General features: G+C 41.3%; 1 protein-coding gene across 3 annotated transcripts in view; it reads right to left on the bottom strand.

The window, feature by feature from the left end:
• Nucleotides 1–21,717, bottom strand: part of TNC (tenascin C) — an 81,695-nt gene that overhangs the window by 22,340 nt on the left and 37,638 nt on the right. Inside the window, exons 11-19 of one of the 3 annotated variants that reach the window (XM_058672448.1) lie at nt 17,715–17,987; nt 16,922–17,194; nt 16,040–16,312; nt 13,619–13,891; nt 11,117–11,389; nt 9,625–9,897; nt 6,648–6,923; nt 2,001–2,273; nt 47–319 (exon numbers count right to left, since the gene is read on the bottom strand). The exons of 1 other annotated variant lie outside the window; for it this stretch is intronic. In XM_058672448.1, the coding sequence (XP_058528431.1) occupies nt 47–319; nt 2,001–2,273; nt 6,648–6,923; nt 9,625–9,897; nt 11,117–11,389; nt 13,619–13,891; nt 16,040–16,312; nt 16,922–17,194; nt 17,715–17,987 (2,460 nt within the window). The remainder of the gene's footprint in view (nt 1–46; nt 320–2,000; nt 2,274–6,647; nt 6,924–9,624; nt 9,898–11,116; nt 11,390–13,618; nt 13,892–16,039; nt 16,313–16,921; nt 17,195–17,714; nt 17,988–21,717) is intronic. One more of the 3 variants, XM_058672449.1, reaches the window with a different exon arrangement.

Raw genomic sequence — 21,717 nt, 5'->3', positions numbered from 1 at the left:
GAAAAAAAGCCTCGATTCTTGGTTTTGTCCTGGATTTTTACGGTACCTGTTGTTGCTATGGCACTGACTGGTTGGGATCGCCTTCCATTGCTTATTCCATAGAGTTCGATTTCGTATTCAGTGGCCTCTCTGAGACCAGTAATGTCCCTGGTACGTTCTGGGGCAGGCAAGATTATTTCCAATGGCTCAGACTGCTTTTTGGTGTCTCTGATTTTGAGAACAAAACTGTCAAACATCCCTTCATCAGCTGTCCAGGACAGACGGAAACCATCTGGAGTGGCATCAGAAACCAGAAGGTTATCCACTTCCGGTTCGGCTTCTAGAGAGAAAAAAAATAGTGGGGGAAGGGAGGAAGGAAGAACGACATTTAGCAGCCTGTGCAATGCTCTTTCCGTTGGGGTATCAGAATGCAATGATGCCCCAGTTTTCAGAGACAGAAGTCTCCTGAGATACCAAAAACAAAGTCACTCAACACGAACAAAGTCTAGTAGGGATAGGAGACAGGGAGATGGGGTTAATACAGCCAATACTGGCTACACGTGCGTTTGCATATGTGAGTTTTGTCTAAAAGCAATTCTATAAATCCACATTTGGACTCAGCATTAGGCCCTCCCTTGCATTATTAAACAAGTTCAAAGGCAGTAACTTGTTTATATTTGCTCTCTGTCTTCCAATGGCTGAGTGCCCATTCTCTGTGAGACCTTTTTAAAAAGACAAATAAAGCAGCATTAATGATCTGTGGAGTTGCCCATGATGACACTTCTGATTATAATTCCCTTGAACTTGACCAAAATTGCTTTGAAAAAGCTACAGTCTTTTCCCTTTGTTCTTGGAGCTGATAGACAACACAAGAAGGCTCTTAATTCCTGCCATTCTTTCTTCATCGACTTTCTTTCCTTGCCATTTTACTCATTACATGTATGTTCAAATGGTAGAATGAAGGCTTTGAGCCTTGTGTGACACATATGAGTGTACTTCATAAAGTTTGTGCAAAAGTAGAATTAAAGATAAGCAAATTGTGGTGTGAAAACAGAGATCCATGCACTGTTGCCATAGCTCGCATTTCTCATAAACTTTCTGAAGACACCTTGACCTTTGACCCTGAGGTTTCATCTTGGATTGCCTTAACTAGACAAAACTACTTCATTGTAAATTCAGAACTGAGTTTCCCAAAGTGGGCTCAAAGAAAACTATTCTTACTTGATCTTTTTCTTTAGAAGTCAACCATTATCAGATATGAGAAATACTTCCTGGAAAAGTCCCTCCTAGAGACAACACAATGCATATTAAGATATTCTGGATAGCTTTATAGTCAAAGATTCTGTTTATCTCCACGTTCCCAACAGGACACTAGAAACATGAACTTGGAATTCTTATCAAGTAGGACTTTTCATTTCTGGAGAGACTTTGGGAAATACAGATTTCTATTAAAGTTGTTAATGCCATATTTCTCTGAGAATTCTCATCAGTCTTGTGAAAATCATGGATTTAGTCTGTGCTGAAGATTCTCTCTGAAGTTAGCGTTAGCCAATAGAAGCTTACACATGGTTTTACAGTGATAACTCCTCTGGATAAACTTGTTAAGATCACTGTTGAGGCTTCTTTAGAGAGCAAAGGTATCGCATACATTTTCAAAATATGCTCATCAGTACATTTTCTCTGAGAAGGCTGAAATGTTGATGGAGACCAGCCAGGATGAACACAAGGGAAAGTGGCACGGAGTAACTACACAAGAGCTATGGACAAGACATGGTCTACAGGATTTAAGACACCAAGCAGAAACATTTCGACCTTTTCATTGCTAGGGTGGCAGCAGGGATTACTCAACAGAGACATAAGACTGGGGAATGTGGAGATGATGTGAAAAAAAAAAAACAGGTCACATCTATGAATTAAGTAGGGAACACTGATGAAGATGTTAAAATCATGATGATCTATAGACAGATTACATGGAAGGGGGACTGGGAAGAGGAGAGAATGGCTGACTTGAATTGAAATACCTGTAACCACCTCAGCCAACAAGGGCTTGGTTTGATGCCCTTGGGTAAAGCCAGAGAGCACAACCTCATAGCCGATGCCAGTTATGAGGCCTCTGAGCTCCAGCTTCCTCTGGGTTCCTGAAAGGGTGAATTCCTGGGGGTCCAGCAGCTTCCCAGAATCCACCACGGTAACTAGAAAGCTGTCAAAGGCATTCTCCGATGCCATCCAGGAAACTGTGAACCCGTAGGGGTTAATGTCGGAAATGGTTAGGTTTTCCAGAAGGGGCAGGGCCTCTGAAAGAAGGGAAGGGTAAAAATAACGCAGGTTAGCAGCACTGACTTTGCCAGGATAATACCCATTTCCAAGAACGCAAATAGATATCTAATCATTCATTCGGTGTGTTATATACTTAAAAAGTGAGTATTTAGTAAGAACTTACCGGCTGCCAAGATAGCATTAGTGTGTATATATATATAGTAAAGAAGCCTATCTAGTAGGAACTTGTCCAATCTTGCAGGTAAGAACACTGATTTCCAAGGAGGTAGATTAAGTTGGCTAAAGTCAAACTGTTGTGAAACAGAGCACAGTTTTTAACTGCATCTGAATCTGAAGCAGTGGTTTGATACAAATAGGATATCTAAGGTTGGATTAAGACCCCTTTCTCCATTTCTTACTGGATTGAATCATGAAATAAGGCAACTTTCTTTTATCCTTGCTGGTATACTTCTACCCTACTTCTAATTTACATTTTGGATCAGGTTGGTTAGGCCAATTAGTGCAATATCCTCACAAGTTGACATGAAGGTAAATCATTTTATAGGTTGAAATGAATACTCTATGATTATGTCCCATGAAAGGATGCTAAGAGTTGCTAATTCTTTACTTGTCTGTTTTCCTGGATAAAATTGGAAAACAAGGATATGTCTACATCTTCAGTAAGGTCTGCAATCACTATTTGCTCATTCATTCACCAAACATCTGTATCCTAGGCACTCTTTTTTCTCACCTGCCAAAGAATTATTTCGTATATTGGAATTTCCAATATACAGTGAGCTTGTACCGCCAAGTTCCGGTTAATAATGACTTACGTGATAGGGCTTCACATCCATTATCCTCTTTAATCCTCACAGTGATGGCTAAGGAAATAGAGATCATGACTTAGCCATGGTCACACACCCACTAGCAGCTAAGCTGGGATACAGCCGGATCTCCTGTCTCCAAATTCCATGTTCGTTTCATACCCTAAGCCAACATCTAATTAGTGAAGCCCATCAGTGCTCTTAAGCCCTGAGTCATAAACAGGATGAGTGGAGAAGGCTCAGTACCTTTTCTGCAGTAAAACGGCACATGATAATGGTAAAAGTATTCCTTTTTTTCTTAAATCACAGAGGGTTAGGGATGGGAATTGCAGGGCCAAATCTGATCGAGATGAGAACATTCTTTTCCATTGTAGATGAATGGAAATTTTCAAAAAAGATAAATCGTCTTAACTAATGTCCAGGGTCTCGTTTTATAGGATATTAAAGAAAAAGAATGCTTAAGAAAGAAGGGTTTGGTGAGAGAATGGCAGATTGAATGTCCTCATCCGCCTATCAGGGACTTAATTCTGCTGTGATATGAGACTTCCTGCTCTTGTTTTCAAACATTTGGTGTTTATTTTTTTTCCTTGTAAAGATACTTAAAACTCTATCAAAGGCAAACATGAAATCACATATACAGTGTAATTAGTCTTTCTTGGGTTGAGTGACAAGGGCTTCAAATTGTGTTGCAGGGTTTTGTTCAGCTAAGTGAGCCTCTCTTTGATGGCTGCCTTATTTTTTTTTTTTTCTGGAATTGTTAGTGAGGACAAGCCCTGCTAACATCTTGATTTATTTATTTTTTTTTGCCTTTCAAATGAAGTACATATTAAAGTATACAATTCAGTAGTTTTTAGCAGCTTCTTAGCATTATGAATACTTCCATATCTTGATGGCTGCCTTATTTAGGAACCTCCCAGCCACCGAAGATGCCAAGGCTTCCAAGGAAAATGAGGGTATTTAGGCTAATTAGTCCACAATGGTTTCTTTCTTAGAGTCCTTTCTTGTTTAGACTTTCTTTTTATATGCCTCTTTTAAAATGCAGAATCTTTTCACAGCACGATTAACTGAGACAAAGCTGTAAAGACATCCTAGATGCCCGAGCCCAGCTCAAGCAGCTTTCCTTCCTTCCCTCTGTTCTGTGGGAGGTCCTGCAAGAGGCTACTACAATAAGGGCCTAATGGACTCTGTGGCCATTCCTTCCCTCCTGGGCAGTGTGGATCTCATCCCATAACCTATTCCTCCCTTTCTTGTTAAGGAATCACAGATTCTGCCTTTGAAAATGACCGTGAACCATTTAATTCACATCAGAACTAGGCAGAAACAAATTAATTACTTTTTAACCTAACATTAAAACATCTGGATATGGGTCTTTCATCTGACAGTTAGGACACACATGTCCCCCTTGGTGCTTGAGCGTGACTCCTGACTCTGATGTCTGACTTCAGCTAATGCAGATCTTGAGAAACATCAGTGATGCTCCAAGTAGTTGGGTTCCTGTCATTCACGGGAGAGACCTGGATTGAATTCTAAGTCCAAGGCTTCAACCTAGTGCAGTCCTGACTGTTGGAAGCAATTGAGGAGTGAAACAGTTGTCTGGGAGCAGTCTGTTTCTCTGCTTGCTTCATACTCTCTCATATTAATACATAATGAGGAGCTCATCAATAAAATTAGTAAGGAAGTTGTGACTGCATAATTTTATTTCTACAGGCACTTAGGCTTTTGGGGTATTTTTAAGAACATTGTTTTGCTTATGCTGTTGAGGGGCAATAGAAAGGATCCAGAATCTATAAAATGATACTGGATGTCACTTCTGCAAACCTGCATGTTCCTGAGAGGGTTGCTCTAGGTGCTGGAGTGCATCTTTTTTTCAATACAAAATAACTAGGTTAAGTACTTGTTAAGGTTATGTAACTAGAAAGATGTGGGAGAAATTTAGAAACCAGGTAGGCTTAATTTAAAAATACTCATTCTTTCTGTATACTATAGTGTCTTCAATTAAATATCTAATTAACAAAATTAACATATTAATAGCAATTTAAACTTTGGGGGAGACTTGGTTCAAAGTGAAAGTCAAATGGCAAAGTCTTTTAAAAATTAGTGAAAGGCAAGAGATTTGTAACTATTTTCTGAGGTTTCATGCTATAGATTAGGCAAATTGACACCATTTGTTATGATTTAGGATAATAACAGGAAAGAAAAGATAACCATTGTTTATGGAAATCAAAGAAAATTAAAGGCCAAGGTCAATGAATGGATGAGATACCATTAAACTAAGAATTTATCCACCAGATTACTAATTTGGAGCTTCTGTCTGTTGTAGTTGTTAGTCTTAAGAATTTTTTTTTAAAGGAAGTGCTTTAGAGAGAAGGAAAGAAAGAGAGGGAGAGAAAGAGAGTGAGCCCAGACTTCCATCTGCTGGTTCATTATACAAATGCCTGCAGAGTGGGATTGAACTGGGCTGGGCCAAAGCTGGAAGCTGAGAATCTAATCCAGTTCTCCCATGCGATGACAAGAGAGCCAACTTGTTACCTTCTAAGGTTGCGTTAGCAGGAAGCTGGAGTCAGGACCTGGGGCTGGATACTGAACCCAGACACTCCAAAGTGAGATGTAGCTGTCACATCTGCCACTAGGCCAAACACCCACCCAAGAACCTTTTTGTTTGTTAAACAAGGAAAGGACTACTACAATTCTGGAATAGGTAGTTTGTTTACTGCTTTACCTAGCATGAATTTTGGACAAAATTCCTGTCTTAGGTCTTTACTAAGAATTCATTTTTTTAGTCAGAACCTAAAACATTAGGCACAAAAATCCCCGAAAATGTTATACAGCTGTTGAGAACACGGCCTCCATTTTCTACGAGCTGCTGTAAATGACCTCTGCTTTGCTATGACATCTGTCCTGTTTACCTGCAAGTTTACATTCAATATCTTGGCAGCTCTGAACAAGGCTGCATTGCAACCTGAGTGCCATCGGTGGATAAAGGCAATATGGCACATTCACAAAAAGAAATGGTATCAACTTTATGAAAGAAAGGAATTATGTTATTTGTGCCAACATGGATGTCCCTGGAGGATGCTTTGTATCATGAAATAAGCCAGACACAGGTACAGGGAATGGCTGATCTCACTCCTGCGTAGAATTGAAAGATTTTGAATAGAAGCAGAGTAGAATGATGGCTTAGGTGACAGGGAAAGGAAAATGTTGACCAAAGGTTATAAACTTCAGTTAGACAGGAGGAATAGGTTTCAGTGATCTTTTGTACAAGATGTACAAAGATTACAATAATATATATTGCAAAATATGAAAGAGAAAAATGTAATCATTCTTGCCATATTAAAAAAACGCAAGTGAGGGGATGGATGTTAATTGGCTTGAGCTAACCATCCCAGAATGTATACAGATTTCAAAGCAGCCTACTCCATTCCATCAATATAGTGTTAATTGTTATTTGCCACTTAACAACATTAAGGACAGTACATTTGGAGTGAAAACTACTTGGAGTTGAATTTTCCCTTGAAGTGGCTGTCTCCTCCCTTTCCCCCTGTGTCAGAATTCTAAACAGATCCATGAGGACCTCTGATGGAGTACCTGTAGTGACCAAGGCAGTGAGGGGTCTGGTGGAGTCGCCAGCCCAGCTGGTCCCTGCCACACTAACGTGATAGGCAGTGTTCTCCACTAAGCCTGTGATGTGAGCTTGCTGTGCATCTCCTGAGACTGTGACATGCTGGGCCTCATGCAGCAAGCGAACATCGCTCACATTGACAACAATCTTTGCAAGAAGCCCAGCTTGACTGGTCCACGAAACGTTGAAGCTGTCAGGAGTAATATTGCTAAAGATTAGCGTGCCCAACTCTGGTTCTGGTTCTGAAGGGAAGGAACACGGGCAGAGAGAAAAAGAGAGACATTATTAGAGGAAGCAGTGGATTTATGCAGAATATAGCAACAGAATTTGAAGCATCAATATCTCCAAATATTTGCAGAAATGGAAGTTGTGTCTACCCTTGCACTAATTATGATATATATATATGATACATATATTCACACACATTTCCTCAGCAGTGTGTGTGTGTGTGTGTGTGTGTGTGTGTGTGTACATATACAGGCATGTATGTATTTGCTTGTGAGTACCCTTTTGAGATATAAACACAAGTATTTGCTGATTGTGTATGAAGAAAAGTAAACAAGTCATTGGATAGAAGACAGAGTTAATGTAATTGATATTAATCTCTGTTTCCTCAAATTTTCATTGGAGCACTACCTCTGTAAAATTTCTAAAGAAAAAACAACTTCGGGCTTGGCGCAATAGCGTAGTGATTAAAGTCCTCGCCTTGAACTCGCCAGGATCCCATATGGTCGTCTGTTTTAGTCCTGGCAGCCCTGCTTCCCACCCAGCTCCCCTGTGGCCTGGGAAAGCAGTCAAGGACGGCCCAAAGTTTTGGGACCCTGCACCCAAGTGGGAGACCTGGAAGAAGCTCCTGGCTCCTGGAGTCAGATTGGCTCAGCTCCAGCCATTGTGGCTGCTTGGGGAGTGAACCATCAGATGGAAGATCTTCTCTCTCTTCCTCTCTCCTCCTCTCCGTATATCTGACTTTCCAAATAAAAATCAATAAATCTTAAAAAAAAAAAACAACTTCACAGTGTAAAGTACATGGTAAACACTGAAAGTTACATCTCATCATAGATACTCACAAAGTATATTAGCTGTTTAAAGGCTCTAACTGACATATTCTATAAATGGCTTTATATCTTTTTTAGCCCAGTGCTTCACAAACTTATCCATCAATAGGTAGATATGTTCTTTGGGGAATAGTCCTCGGATATCTCAAAAAGCTTGTGCTCCACCAATCATGCTTTAGTCCTGGCTACTTTTCTAGCTTTTCTTACTTAGTCTTCCTTTGGTGTTGATGGATTGTGTAAGTTAAAGATTAATATCCATATAAGAGAAATTCTGTGCAGCATTTAAAGATCAAATGGCAGATTCAAACATTAACAGAAAACTAAGTTAAACATTGCATTTTCTGATTAAGAAACTTACTTATTGGATAATTTGGTTAAATTGAGGTTAAATTCTTTATTGCGCCTTAAGTCTAAATCATTGATGATGAAATCAACTTATTTAATGCTAAACTCTTATATGGCTAACTTAAAATCTTGTGTGTATTTGGGACTGGCCCACAAATGTTCTTTTTATCAACTAATACTAATGTTAAAATGGATCCATTGTAGACTTTGACTTAGAGACAGGCAAGTTTCCTGGTGGATTGCCCGATCAGGATTTGGGGTTGGGAGGAGGCAGAGTATTTCTTCCAAAGACTAGGCTGTTGTTTTCTTTTGGTTTCTGAATTTGAAGGAACAAGAAGTTCATACGGATAAACTCTAACTGCACAACTTCACAGCATGATTCAATGCCACACAGTCTTAAAGGACAAAAAGAATCTGCTTCAGAAGCAGAATGTGGTCACAAGCAGTGACATGGGATTTCCTACTTGTCAATTAGTTTGAGAAACCAATGATACTATTGTTTTCAGCTACAGTATTGGCAAATTTCATCAGCCACACAAAAAAATAAAATCCTCCAAGTGGAACTCTGTGCTTCCTCTATATTTTGTTGCTTATCTCCAGTGAAGGATGCAGGTTGGTACCAAAGATTGGCAATTCATCATGCAGAGTAAAGGTTAAGTTCTTGAGGTCAACTTGACCTCCAGCTGCCTCTCAGGGGGGTGCAATCAAGCCAGAAAGTTAAGATGCAAGAAAACACTGAGAAAGTGAATGGTAGTTAAAATGTGGGCAATATTCCATGCAAACAAGTAACATTCATCTCCCACTACTTATAACAAGTTCAGATACTTCCTTGACATGCTGTCTGCTTCTAGGAATGTAGAGATTTTCTAAAACTAAATCTGGTTGCCCACCACATGCACCAAGATTTGGACAATATGATGAATGGAAACGGGGTTTAGATGCTTGATGGAAGGTATCAGTGGGTGAGAAACCATGCTTGACAGACTCAGTGTCAAAACAGAGCAGTTTCATAAGGAGTCCAGACAAAAGAAAGTCTCATGAAGATGATATCATCAAACTTTGCATGCACTTCTTGCGGGGAGGGAGTGATTCAAATTCCTTCATCACCTGCTTGGGCATCATTATTTAAAATCCTGGTAGGGAGAAAGAGACTAGAGTGTTCTGGCTGAATCAAAATGGCATGCACACACCTCTTTGAACATGATGCAGGCAACTTTGATTAGAAAGACCACAGGCTGATGATAATGAGTGGTAATGGAAAAGATTATTCAAGATCAGATGAAAGGATGGTTTAGAAATTCAACCGAAGCAAGTCACTTTACATAAATAAACAGAGCAACTCCAGATGTGAGTAGATATTTAGGAAAAATAGGTTGACACTAAAGGCCTTTAATTTGGGGTGAGAGCTATCTAAAAGCTTTCAAGCTCTGATTTGGCTGGCTCTGTCAAACTTCAGGAAGATCAAGAGTGCTTGGTGGGTGATTTTTGGAATGGTACTCTGCAGAAGTTCAGTAGAGAGCAATGAACCCATAATGGGAAATACCTGTGGTTGTTTGGACCATCAGAGTATGAGCACGTTGCCCGCCAATCAGCCCATGAAGGTAGGCAGTGTAATTAGAAGAAGCTTTGAGGTTGGTGATGACAGAATTGCGAGATGCCCCAGGCACGGAGTACTCCACTGTCTCCTGGGGGTTGTCAGAATTACTAACTTGTATACGGAAACTATCAAAAGCAGGCTCCTGCGCTTTCCATGAGATGAACATACTGCCCCAGGTCACATTTGAGAGAGTGAGGTGGCTGATGAGAGATTCAGCTACTAGAGCAAGAAGAAACAATATGAAATCATGTCGATTTAAACCAGTATAGGTTCAAAAGCAAAACACAAAAGACTAAATCCAAAAAGCTTTAGACTTTACATTTGGGAAAATGACTTGCCCTTTGTTGAAAACCAACTGAAGCCACATATGTATGGTTGACTAATTCTCGCTCTAGGTTTTCTCCAATGTGATTGAGATAGGGAGTACTTCATGCTGGCTCTGCCTTTTGCTTGGGTCACTGAAATAGCAATTGTTGTCTCATTTAGTTTGAGGACAGTTTCTCAACAATGGGTGACCTAAATGAGAGATCATTTTGACGCCACAATGTCAACCTCTGTCCTGCATTCTCCAGAGTACAGGTACCCCTTTCTCTGTTTGCGCCACAAAATCCTCTCTCTACCCTGTTTGTGATGTCTTAGTTTACCTGTCAAGAGAAGGCATTATCTAAAATGTGCTAAGAATGCTGTTTTGATTGGACAAAACTCTCCTTTATAAATTCCCATTAGGTTCTTTTATGCTACATGATCTAGAGCTTCTGGCTTGATATAAATACCAAAGACACCAGAGATTTAAAGTGTGAGCACTTCACTCTTTTAAAAATCTTGTTTGAACTTGACTATTCTAACTTTATTTTGCCGTGTATCATCCACTGCTCTAGGTGTAAGCTATGTGATCTAATATTTTCTCCTGGAGATGATGTTAGAATCCACATCGGTACCCGCTCTATTCATCTAGTGAGTAATCTTTTCTCTTTCTTTTCAATTCCCCACTTAGAAAAAAATCAACATAATCTCATTAAGCCATTGAGATGTCTGGTTATAAAAAAAATCAAAGCACTAGGAAGACAGAAACACGAGGGTAACACAAATGTGACTTTTGAGACTTCATGCAGGCATCTTTCGAAGGCCAGGGCCACTCTCATGGCCTTCAAGTTGTTGCAGGTGAGCAATCTTTTCTCCAAATCCTGCAATGTAATCAGAACCAAACTACATTTTAGGATACGCATGTCCTTGCCAGTGATGAATCAGCTCACAGCTTTATGGAAATCCACCACTGTGGTTACTGTCGAAAAAGAGTCATGTTAAATATAGCTGCAGCCCAGATTTTAAAAGATTTGATGTCCTGTGGCTTGCACTTCCCTGGAAGGGGAGGAGTGGCTTCACCCTGCAAACAAGACTGCGGAGAGAGGCTCTTGGCCATGACACAATGCACATGTACCTGTGGTGGCTGTGGCACTGATGGTTTTGGTTCGGATGCTGGGAGCAAGTCCAGAGAGGTAGATAATAAAATCAGAACTAGGGGTTAGCCCTGAGATGTGGGCAGTTCGCTCAGCGCCAGAAATATTGTATTCCATCGTCTCCAGCAACCTATTGGAATTAATAATTTCAATGGTAAAGATCTCGAAGATTCCATCAGTGGCTGTCCAGGAGAGATTGAAGCTCTCAGGAGTTATGTCAGAAACAGTTAAGTTTCTAATTTCAGGTTCTTCGGCTGAAAAAGGAGGGGTAAGAGAGAAGAAACAAACTTGAGTCATTATTTGGTTGTATTTCCAGATTCAGGTTGTTAATAGAGCCATTGCCAGGGAGAAAGGTTTGATAGTTTGGGGTGATGGTATAAATAAAGCAAGGTTATCAATCAATGCCAATGTGAGAGAAGAGGGAGTTTGTTAAAAGAATATTATTTTGAAAAGGAAGGCATAACAATTAGATTTTACTACTCGACAATCACCACACATGAGTATATTCTGGCCATGATCCCTTGATGAAGACCTAGTATATGATCTCCCTAGAAACTTCTGTGCCCTTGCTGCACTTGTCTCTGGGCACATCACTTCAGAGCTGCTGGTCATGGGTCAGCAGATGTGAACCCTGGCAGCATCCAGGCTCTTGAACTACATGCAAGGACAAGGACTGTTTGCATTGCTCCTGTAGAATCCTTTGGCATGTGAGTTCTAGAGAGCTTGAATCATTCTAACAATTTCAGCCTACCAAGGCAATAGCTAGAGGCTTCTAATTTTGTGATTTAAAAGGAATTGTGAATTTCTCAGTGTAATTTTGATATGTTTGCATACTTTAGACAAGGGTTAGTCAGCTTTTTCTCATTTTCTGGTAAAATAGATGTACCCACTTGACGCCTTCTACGTAGGCCAAGAAGGTTGAGGTTATACTGCCAACCAAGAGGGCTAAGCCAAGACATGCCTGTTCAGGGAGGCCTTTTTTCAGCCAAGATGTAACTTTTTCTCTTTGTGATGGTCCTGTCAGTGCTTTCTCAAACAGGAATGACAGCAGAGGGCAGGCAGGAACACTTTGTCACTTTAGCAAGGAATACGTCTCCTGATCTCTGACCATCCTAATAGGTTATTCAGAAAAAACTTGTCCTCACAGGACAACTTGTCAGAGGCAACTAAAAGAAATATACGTATCCACACATGCACACATGCACAAATACTAATGGCATCTAAACCACGAGATCTGAAAAAAGATCAGAAGTGGTAGGTGATTTCCCTGCCGTCTGGAATGGGGTGGTTTGCGGATGTCAGATGATTCCTGGGAACATTTAGAGAAGCCTCATCTGGAATTCCTAGGCATTTCATGGTTGCCATCTAGGAAGGGTTTGGTAACATTTTACGTAGAACTCTGACAGTTACTGAGATGACCCAGGCTAGAACCAGAACCATGCTTTTGCTAGAATCAATCGGCTGGTGCAGATTTACCATGGAAGTTTGGTTGCAGTAATTACATAAAAGATGGTACTATGAGAAACGAAACAGCACAGCCTCTGAAACTGAGCTGCAGACCAACTGAGGCTCATCCTGAAGATGAGGAGTAGAAAACAATGCTAGGGAAAATTTCCTACTTTAATAGGCTCCAGGAGGAAGCACTGACCACACTGGAACTGGACTATAAAGTGATGAGTTAACCATGACACACCCTGCTGGGGCCGGGGTTGGGAGTCTGCCATCCAAATGCCAATACTCCAGGGAACAGCTCTTGATGAAAAGAACAAAACCGCTATCAGTCCTTGACATTCATAGCCCGAGACATTCCTTGTTCCAAGTGCTGCTGTGTGTAGTTCTGTGAACTACTGGATTTCTGTTTGGTACAGTCTCCAGTCATAATAGTATGACTTTTTTTCCTTTTTGGTCTAGCTATTTGCTAATTTGATGTTCTAACAATGACTCAGTATCTGAGGGAATTGCCTGGAGGAGGGTAATTCAGTTCTCTTATTATACCCAGTCCATTTTTGTGAAATATTTCTTAAATGTGCCCATAGCCTTGAGGGATTTGAAGATGCTAAAACACCATTTTCAACTAGCAAAAGACCCCAGAAAGTAAATAATCTGTGTTCCAGGGCACACATGGGAAAGGAAGGCTTCCGTTTGTGTCCCAACACTAGAGAAGTGAATTAAAACCATCAGGCTGATTCCTAAAACAAAAAGCCATCATTCATCATTGTGAGGATTGGCCAGATGAAGTGTGGGAAGGAGAAGCTATGGGGCAGAGGGTCAGGGAAGGCAGTATCTGCATCATTCATCATTGAGACGGCCAGGGTGTCTTGGCAAAGGCACAGCCCACAGCACAGGCAGTCTCTGAGCATGCAAGGGCAGCAGCTGAAGGGCACACAGAAGGGACTTGGCATGGAGAGGAGTTGACTTCTTGCATGATCTAATGGGGAAAAAGCAGGGAGCCTAAGGAAAGAAAGCATTGATGGAGGAGGTACCTGTGGAGGCCTCAGCCGAAAGCACGGGTGTTCTATAGCCCTGGATCACCCCATAGATGGACACTCTGTAAGGGGTGGCAGCCTTGAGGCCCGGGATGTTCACAGCCCGGAGACTGCCTGGCACGGTGAGGTTCTGGGTTGCCTCCACCTTGTTGGCCTCCTGCACCTGAATGACAAAGTGCTCATAGGCCTGATCAGTTGTGGTCCAGTTGAGTGAGAGGCCGTCCCAGCCAACCTCAGTCACGGTTAAGTCTCCCAGCTTGGGGAGCTCCTCTGAAGAAGGACAGAGAGGTAAGTATTAGTTCTACAATGCCCAAATGAGGAAACCGAATGTCCCACAGCCTAGCTCTAGGAAAGAAAATGGAACACAGAATTTTGGTTATCCCTAGTGTCCGGATATTTGCAATTTGAATGTGATACTTTGGCCACAGATATTTTTCTGGAGTTAAACATGTGTCCATTGTTCATCTTGGATATGACAAAGTTGTTGGCACCAACAAACGACCCTGAGCATTCAGAGCTTGCCTGGCCAATAAAGGACACAGGGAAAAGGTGGGCTTTGGGTCAGGGTACAAGAGGTGGGGACAGCTTGAATGTGCACACCATGGTGCCACATGGACCTTGGTTGGAACTCTAGCACTGGTCAGGTGGGGTGTGCCACCTGACTTCTTTTCCCATCCTCTTCACCTGTAGCTGAAGGATTGTATGATGTTGAAATGACAACATTCATCAACCCCTTAATGTTTGATATGGAGTAAGCATCTAATACGTGGAAGCTTAAATAATAGCAACATTTGGTCTAGATATTTGTCCTTGGAACTGCTCAGTCTTGTAGGAGATAATAACATGCTTCATTTCATTACTTGAAATGAGTGAGATCATCTATGTGCCGTCTGTCTGTATTCATAAAGTATAGACCATCTCATGGCTGGAAAAAGTGTGATGTTTTTGCTCTGGACTTTTCTTAGCTGTCAGGGATTGGAAGAGTTATATGTTCTTCACTTGGTTATTCTTCCCCAGCCTTCTGCAAGTACTTGGTTTCTGAGTGAAGAAGAATGGCTTCCTTGGAGAGCAAGGCTGTGTGTGTGCAGTGTGCGCCTACTTTTAATTAAGAGTTACTACATTTGCTCAGTTAATAATGCAGAGATGGCCTAATTTCAGGAAGGAAACTGACTGTAATAATTATTGCGAATTTAGCTTCAGGTCATGGAAAACTGTGCTTTGTGGGATACTCCTGAGGCCAACTGCGATCTTTCAGCCTTTCTTTATAAGGCTATAATGGCCATGGATTAGAAGTTAAAGAGTTAAGTATATGTAAGATCTATTCTATATATAAAAAAAAACCAACTAACCAACCACCAAACAAACAAAAAACAAAAGCTGGGTGTTAGATGTTTGTCCTCAGGTGTTACAGGGTTCCTTAAAAGACTCAATTTGCAAAAAATGAGGTTCTTTTCTAAGAATAAAATTCTGCAGACTGTAGGTACAGATGGCCGGTATTCTGCACCCAGATTTCATGTCTCAGAAGGCCCTTTTTGCCCTCTTCTGGTTTGAAGCTATTCCAGGAAACTGAGGGTGATGGCAGCCTGGCCACCTTACTGTTATTACACCATCCCTTTTCATAATTTTTTTTGAAATTGTATGTCATTTCTAGTAATAAATGTATTTATTTGGTAAACATAAAGAAGAAGAACAGCCTATTTGAATTAGGTGATTTGAGTGGCCATTATCAGAATACAGGTATAACAACCTTAGGATCCACCCACCGTAAAAATTCCACTACTGAAAATATGGGCCCCTTGCTCACAGTTCCATTTGAAGCTTTTTCAGAAACTTCTTGTACAGGGATCTGTTTTCTATCGTGTGTTTTCTTCAAGTTGGATGAAGAACATTGAACTAGAATGGGCTGTCCTTGGAAATGTCCCTGCCTTGAGTCTCTGTATAGGAAAGAGGCTCGGATGGATTCTGCAGAAGATGACTAATTATTTCCAAAGGTTATTCTGAAGAGATCTAGGAGTTGAATAATAGTGATTTAGGGTGGTAATAGCAATGGTTCTCTAGAAAGATCTGAGCTTATTCTTGTGCCACAGCTTTACTGTTTTGTTTTGTTTTTTAGTATGCTTCTGTTGTTATACAGTTAGCTCTTAGTGTTCGATACTATGTGATGAGTACTGTGTTCACAGAGGTGTACTGCAGTAGAGATGTTATCTGTGATCTGAGTGTGACAAAAGCAGGCTTCAAGATGGATAGTGGGGTATTCTAGAATGTTCAATCAGTGAAGTGGAATTCCAGCCACAGACCTTCTTCAGGTAAACATTCCTGCTGCCTGTCAACTGCAGAGAGAGAGGGCCCTGATCTTGGGAAATTTGCTCTATGACAACAACTCACTAATGTCTCTAGTCTGGAAAGAGGGGCGGGTACCTGTGATGACCTCCACAGCGAGGGGTCGAGTGCTGCGACCTCTGACCTCTCCATGCAGGGTGATTTTGTAAGGCGTGCTGGCTCTCAGGCCTGGGATTTCCACAAACTGCAGGCTGCCAGGAACTGTGAGATTGCGAGCCTCCTCCACCTGGTCAACCTCCTGGACCTGAATGACAAACTGGTCATAGGTCCCATCTGGTGTGGTCCAGTCCAGTCTGAGAGCATTCCAGCTAGCCTCGGTCACTGTGAGGTTTCCCAGCTCTGGCCTCTGTTCTGTGTAAGGACACAGAGTTACTGAGTTACTAAAAAAGGCAATTGCACAGTGGGTTCAGGTGAGATGGCATTTTGGCTAAAATTGGGAGGAGTTGTCTGGTAAGTGTCGATTACAGACGCATGAATTATAATCACATGGACGCACTTTCTTTGTTGGCACTAAAGCCAGAGGCTTTCTACTCAGCCTTTGAGCATCAAAGGTGGTTTTAGGAATTGTTCATAACTTCTTCACATACATACTTTACATGCAAGCACTGCCCTGCAGAGTCCTTGGGTGTTCTTAAAATGAGCTCAGATTTTTTTTTTTAATTTATAAGTTGTACTTTCCAACTTCTTCTAAGAAGTCATTATGAAGAAGAAGATCTAAGGAAATATGACTGAATCTTGCTGTGCAAGAAAAGTTCACTTCTCACTTTTGCAAATGAAGAGGAGGGTGGAATTTTCCATGCAATTAGCTACTGGGCTGGGACTGGGATGTGGCCAAATAAGGGATATGACATTAGGGAAGACACAGTGATGATTCATCAGGATTTCCCTGACATGGTAGGGGCTTAACCCAATTTAGAGAGGTAATAGGGTTGAAGTGAACTACAGATTGAGCTGGAATACCTGTCAAGACTTCAATAGAGAGAGGGGTGGTGCTGAAGTCCTGAGTGACCCCACGAATAGTGATCTTATAAAGAGTGGCTGCTGTGAGCCCTGGCAGGGCCATGGACCTCAATCCTCCTGGAACCGTGAAGTTCTGGGCTGCCTCTATTGTGCCAACCTGCTGCACCTGAATGAAAAAGTGCTCATAGGCCCCTTCTGGAGCGGTCCAATTGAGTTTGAGGGCATCCCAGCCCACCTCGGCCACCGTGACCTCTCCCAAATTGGGAGTTTCTCCTGGGGAAGGATAAAGAACTAGTTTAATGACCAAATCACACACCAAGTTCGTAGACATCTTGAAATACAACAAGATTTAGATAACTTAAAAATGCAACTTTTTTTAGGTAAGCATGCATCATGCAACTTGCTAAATTTTAGAAATTGAGGGAGAATGTGGGTAAATACAAGCTTTCTTGTTAAAGAATTATCCTAACTTTCAATAGAGAAAAGGACTAATTTTGTGGTTTTATTTTCCTTTTAAACATAGTGCCTTTGTGTCCCTTAATGGTAGGGAGGCTGTGTTTGGAGTTCAGTGTCTCCACTACGAAGGCCTTGTGGAGACTATGTGTCCAAGTTGGACTCTGGTTAATACACTAAGGTATCATCCACACTGGAGTTGTGTCATCTGATGGCCTGGCTGGCCATTATTAGAACCTATCACATTGAAATGTGAAACACAGTAAGTTACCTCTGATTACTTTTGGGTTGTTTCCTGTGGGGAGAAGCAAAAGCTAGAGGTAAGAAAGTTAAGTGGTACCTGTGGAGGCCTCAGCCAAAAGCACGGGTGTTCTATAGCCCTGGATCACCCCATAGATGGACACTCTGTAAGGGGTGGCAGCCTTGAGGCCTGGGATGTTCACAGCCCGGAGACTGCCTGGCACGGTGAGGTTCTGGGTTGCCTCCACCTTGTTGGCCTCCTGCACCTGAATGACAAAGTGCTCATAGGCCTGATCAGTTGTGGTCCAGTTGAGTGAGAGGCCGTCCCAGCCAACCTCAGTCACGGTGAGGCTTTCCAGTTCAGGGGCTTGTTCTGAATAAGGATAGAGATGGATCAGTGACACTACTCTTCAAAATGCGTTTTTTTTTTTCTTCTGAGAACCCAAAAATGGACAACCATGGTCAATGCAGAAAGGCCATCAGCCAGCCACTAGTGTTGTACTACCCCCACTGCATCCCCTGCTGGTGCTGCTCCCAATAACAACACTGGCAAAGAAACAATACTTCCTTTGTTTTCATGCCTGCTTGGGCTTGCCTTTTGGAAACTACATTTGCCTATTGACAAGTATCCTGTAATTTAGAAAACTCTTTACATTCATTCCAGTAAGAATTGCAGTGTTGGTAAGACGAAACTGAGGGAGGCAATGAGTCTTTGAAAACCCAATCCTTGTTGGACACAAAGAGCATCTAAGGCCCTGGGAGAAACAGAGATGGTTCAGATCAACTGAAACTGAATGCACCATCTTCTTTCACATTCTGGACATACAAAATTCAATAAAGTACAAATTCACTTATTGAAATTTGACTACAAGCGATATTTTCCCAGGGCGGAGCTCAAGTGGACTTTACATGACCTAGTTAAAAACAAGTATTGTTCTGGAAATGTAAACAAGTGCAGCATCTTCCTCTAGCACATTTGAAAGAGCTAATCATTTTCCTATTTATGCCTCCGACTGCTGCTAACTTCAAATGAGCCCTTTGTGTCCAATAACACTGGCTTCTAACTTGAAATTTTTAGTTTGTCATTTGAGGATTTTTGTTTTTCCAGAGGAAGAAACAATTCTCTTGTGGAGTCTTTCTAATTAAAAATTTTCCAAATTCTGAAAAACATTTTCCTGCCTATTTCACACTGAAAAAATTCTTTCACTCTCTGTTTGATTTAGAACAAAAGTTCATCAGCAGCGATTGCAGGTCCATATCTGGCCTACCTCCCAATCTGGTAGTCACCAATGTAGCAACAGTTTTACATCAATAAATGATAGATAAAATAATTCAAAGAAGAATGTTATTTCATGACACATAAAGATCATATGAAGTTTCAATTTTGGTGTTATACACAAAGTTTCATTAGAACATAGGTAACTTGATTTCAACGTATTATGCAGGGAGACAACATTGCAGCCTTTCTGTAGTGGGTACATTAAATGCCAAGAAGTAACTAAAATGTATACTGTTTATGAAAAAAAAAGATAAGTGAAAGGGGAAGTGTTATGAATTATAAAAGGAGGGAGAATACTATGAATAAAAATATGCTAGACAATAGCTGAGATGCTGACTGTACATTTCCATAGCCAAATGACAGCTGTGGGCTCAGTCCCCGGAAACCAAGGGTTTCCATTGTATAGCTCCACACTGAATTTCTTGGCATTTCTTTATGAAAAGGCTGTTGTCTCCTTCTTACAGCTGTGTACAGGAATCTACCCTCTGAAAAATGTCAGCGAGCCTGGGAAATCAGAATTTTGAAACCCCATTTCTGTCCTCACGGTGGGTTGAGCAGCTGGTCTGGAGGAATTTCTGGCAGTAGCAACTTCTCAGCTTCAGACTCTTATCATCCTGTAGATGCGCTGGCTAGATTCATGTTCACTTAAGGGCAAAATAGAGACTCTGCCACAGCAGCAGGGGGCAGAGGACAGGCATAGCCAAGTCTGAAGATACCGAAGAGTAAGTAAGACGACTTCCATCTCATCTTACAGACATAAGAGAATAGGAACGAATCATCTTGATCTTAAAACATTGCAGTGACTCTTCCTGTCAAGTATGACACCCAAGCTCTTTAGCATTGTTCATAGTTGTTCAAGGCTGTCCCCGATCGATTCTAGCTTTATCTGATGGCAGGTCTGTACAGATTCTATGCACCAATATAAACTATCTTATGCCTTTGAGGTTTTCAAATATTGGTTTTCTAGCTCAAAATATTCCTCCTCTACTTGTGCAACGACTTTTATCCTTTCCAGAACTCAGGCAAGTATTCCCTCTTCTAAAAATCCTCTCGGCTCCTCTTTATCCCTTTGGTTCAGGCCTGGGTTGGAGACCTGCCTCTGTGTCCTCAGAAACTCTGCCTCCATGTTCCTAAAAGTCTCCTGTACCCTGCTCCTGCAACTCCTTTCCTCCATGCTCCTGGAACCCATGTAAGCCTCTTTAGAAGACAAGTGACACTTTTATAACACTGGCTTTGTTTCACACCCTTTCCTTTTGCATCTCACATCATTTCTTGACAGGAAAGATTGTATCTGTTCTATGTGGCATCTTTGCCTGACCCATGGTAGATACAAAATAAATATTTGTTGAGTGGATAAGTACTAGAGGAAATTTCTGATTACTTCATGAGAATACCAAGATGGTGAACATTCTCTGTTACCTCTAGCTACAAGCCAAAGTTTATCTTTCTACTTCCAAAATGCATGTCAATTGTGTGGGTGTTACTATGAAAGATGCTCTGCTGTGCTTGTGTTTCTGCTGTCTCCTGTGCTTTATGAACCCTGTTGGTCACAGGACACTCACTACTTTCACTTTAAGCAGTGTTTCATTGGATGAATCAGAATACAAATACTGGGCAGGGGGAGGGAGAAAGAGAAGGAAGAGAAAAGCTGGGAGTAGTCAGAGAAGTGGCTACTTATTTTCCCCCTACACTGTGCAGCCCATCCACCACTCCGTAATCTTTGAGCCTGAGTCCAAATGTGATTGAGTGGTGGTGCCAGGTCATGCATACTATTAATCTAATGCTGCATCAATGAAACAGCTGTCATGCTGATCTGATACCATGGCTACATACTGGAAACTCCTAGGGGAGATGATGAAATTCCTAAGGGAGAGATGGGTCCCAAAATGCCACATCTTTTTCATAAAATATACAAAGGATGACTGGAGCCTTGTAGGCTTTGGTATTAAGATGTTGATGATGAAATGCTCAGAGTTCCATTCTTCTCAGGGTTCAATCTGTTATTGTTATTTCAGGACATATAGCCAAATGGCTGCTGTACGTCTGGGCTTCTACTTTACATATTTACAACACAGTCCTACTTGCCTCCCTGTCTAATAGCCTCTTCCAATTTGAAGTCTTTTCTGATGCTCCGGAGGCAGATCCAGCATCTCCCATGCTCTGGTTTCACCCAGTGGTCACTTAATTACAGCAAGCAGAGTGCCATATTGATGTGTCTCTCTGTAAACCAGACAAGAACTTCTTGAAAGCACAGATGTCTTCATTTCTCTACTAACTCCAGAAGTTAGCTTACAGCATGTTTACAGTGCTGTATTTACTTAGTGAATATGGAAAACCTTGAGATAAAGAACTCAAGAGAGGTAAAGAATTGTCTTCCTCACTTTTTCTCAAATATTCTTTTTTTGGGGGGGGCAGATAAAACCTCAGGGGTATCTACTCTATAGGTAATGAGCAGATTAGCCCATAAAAGGATTTGGTGCATTTTATAATAAAGGGAACCTTTTAATATAGAAAATGATTTCTTTGAAGCAGCATTAAGGAGATATGGAGCAGGGTAATGAAATGACTATGTTTGGGGATGTCAGTACTATGAATTCAGTCTGAAGCAAAGGGATTGTAGCCTGTGGTATGCTGGGAAGGGCTCATTTCCTTCAGCTGCTGAAACCTGGGGCTTCCCTACTGGACAAAGGTCGTAATTTGACTCTAACTAGAAAGTAAGGTGATTAAAAACAGGATTTTGTCTTTGTTTTTGGGGGGAGTAGGGAGGGGAGAAGAAGAAGCTGTAGGAGGAAGAGGAGGACTTGTTCTTGTATTGTTGAATCAT

The sequence above is a fragment of the Ochotona princeps genome, chromosome 14, assembly GCF_030435755.1.
Source record: "Ochotona princeps isolate mOchPri1 chromosome 14, mOchPri1.hap1, whole genome shotgun sequence".
NCBI classification, from domain to species: Eukaryota; Metazoa; Chordata; class Mammalia; order Lagomorpha; family Ochotonidae; genus Ochotona; species Ochotona princeps.
This window is presented reverse-complemented; position numbering and strand designations above follow the sequence as displayed.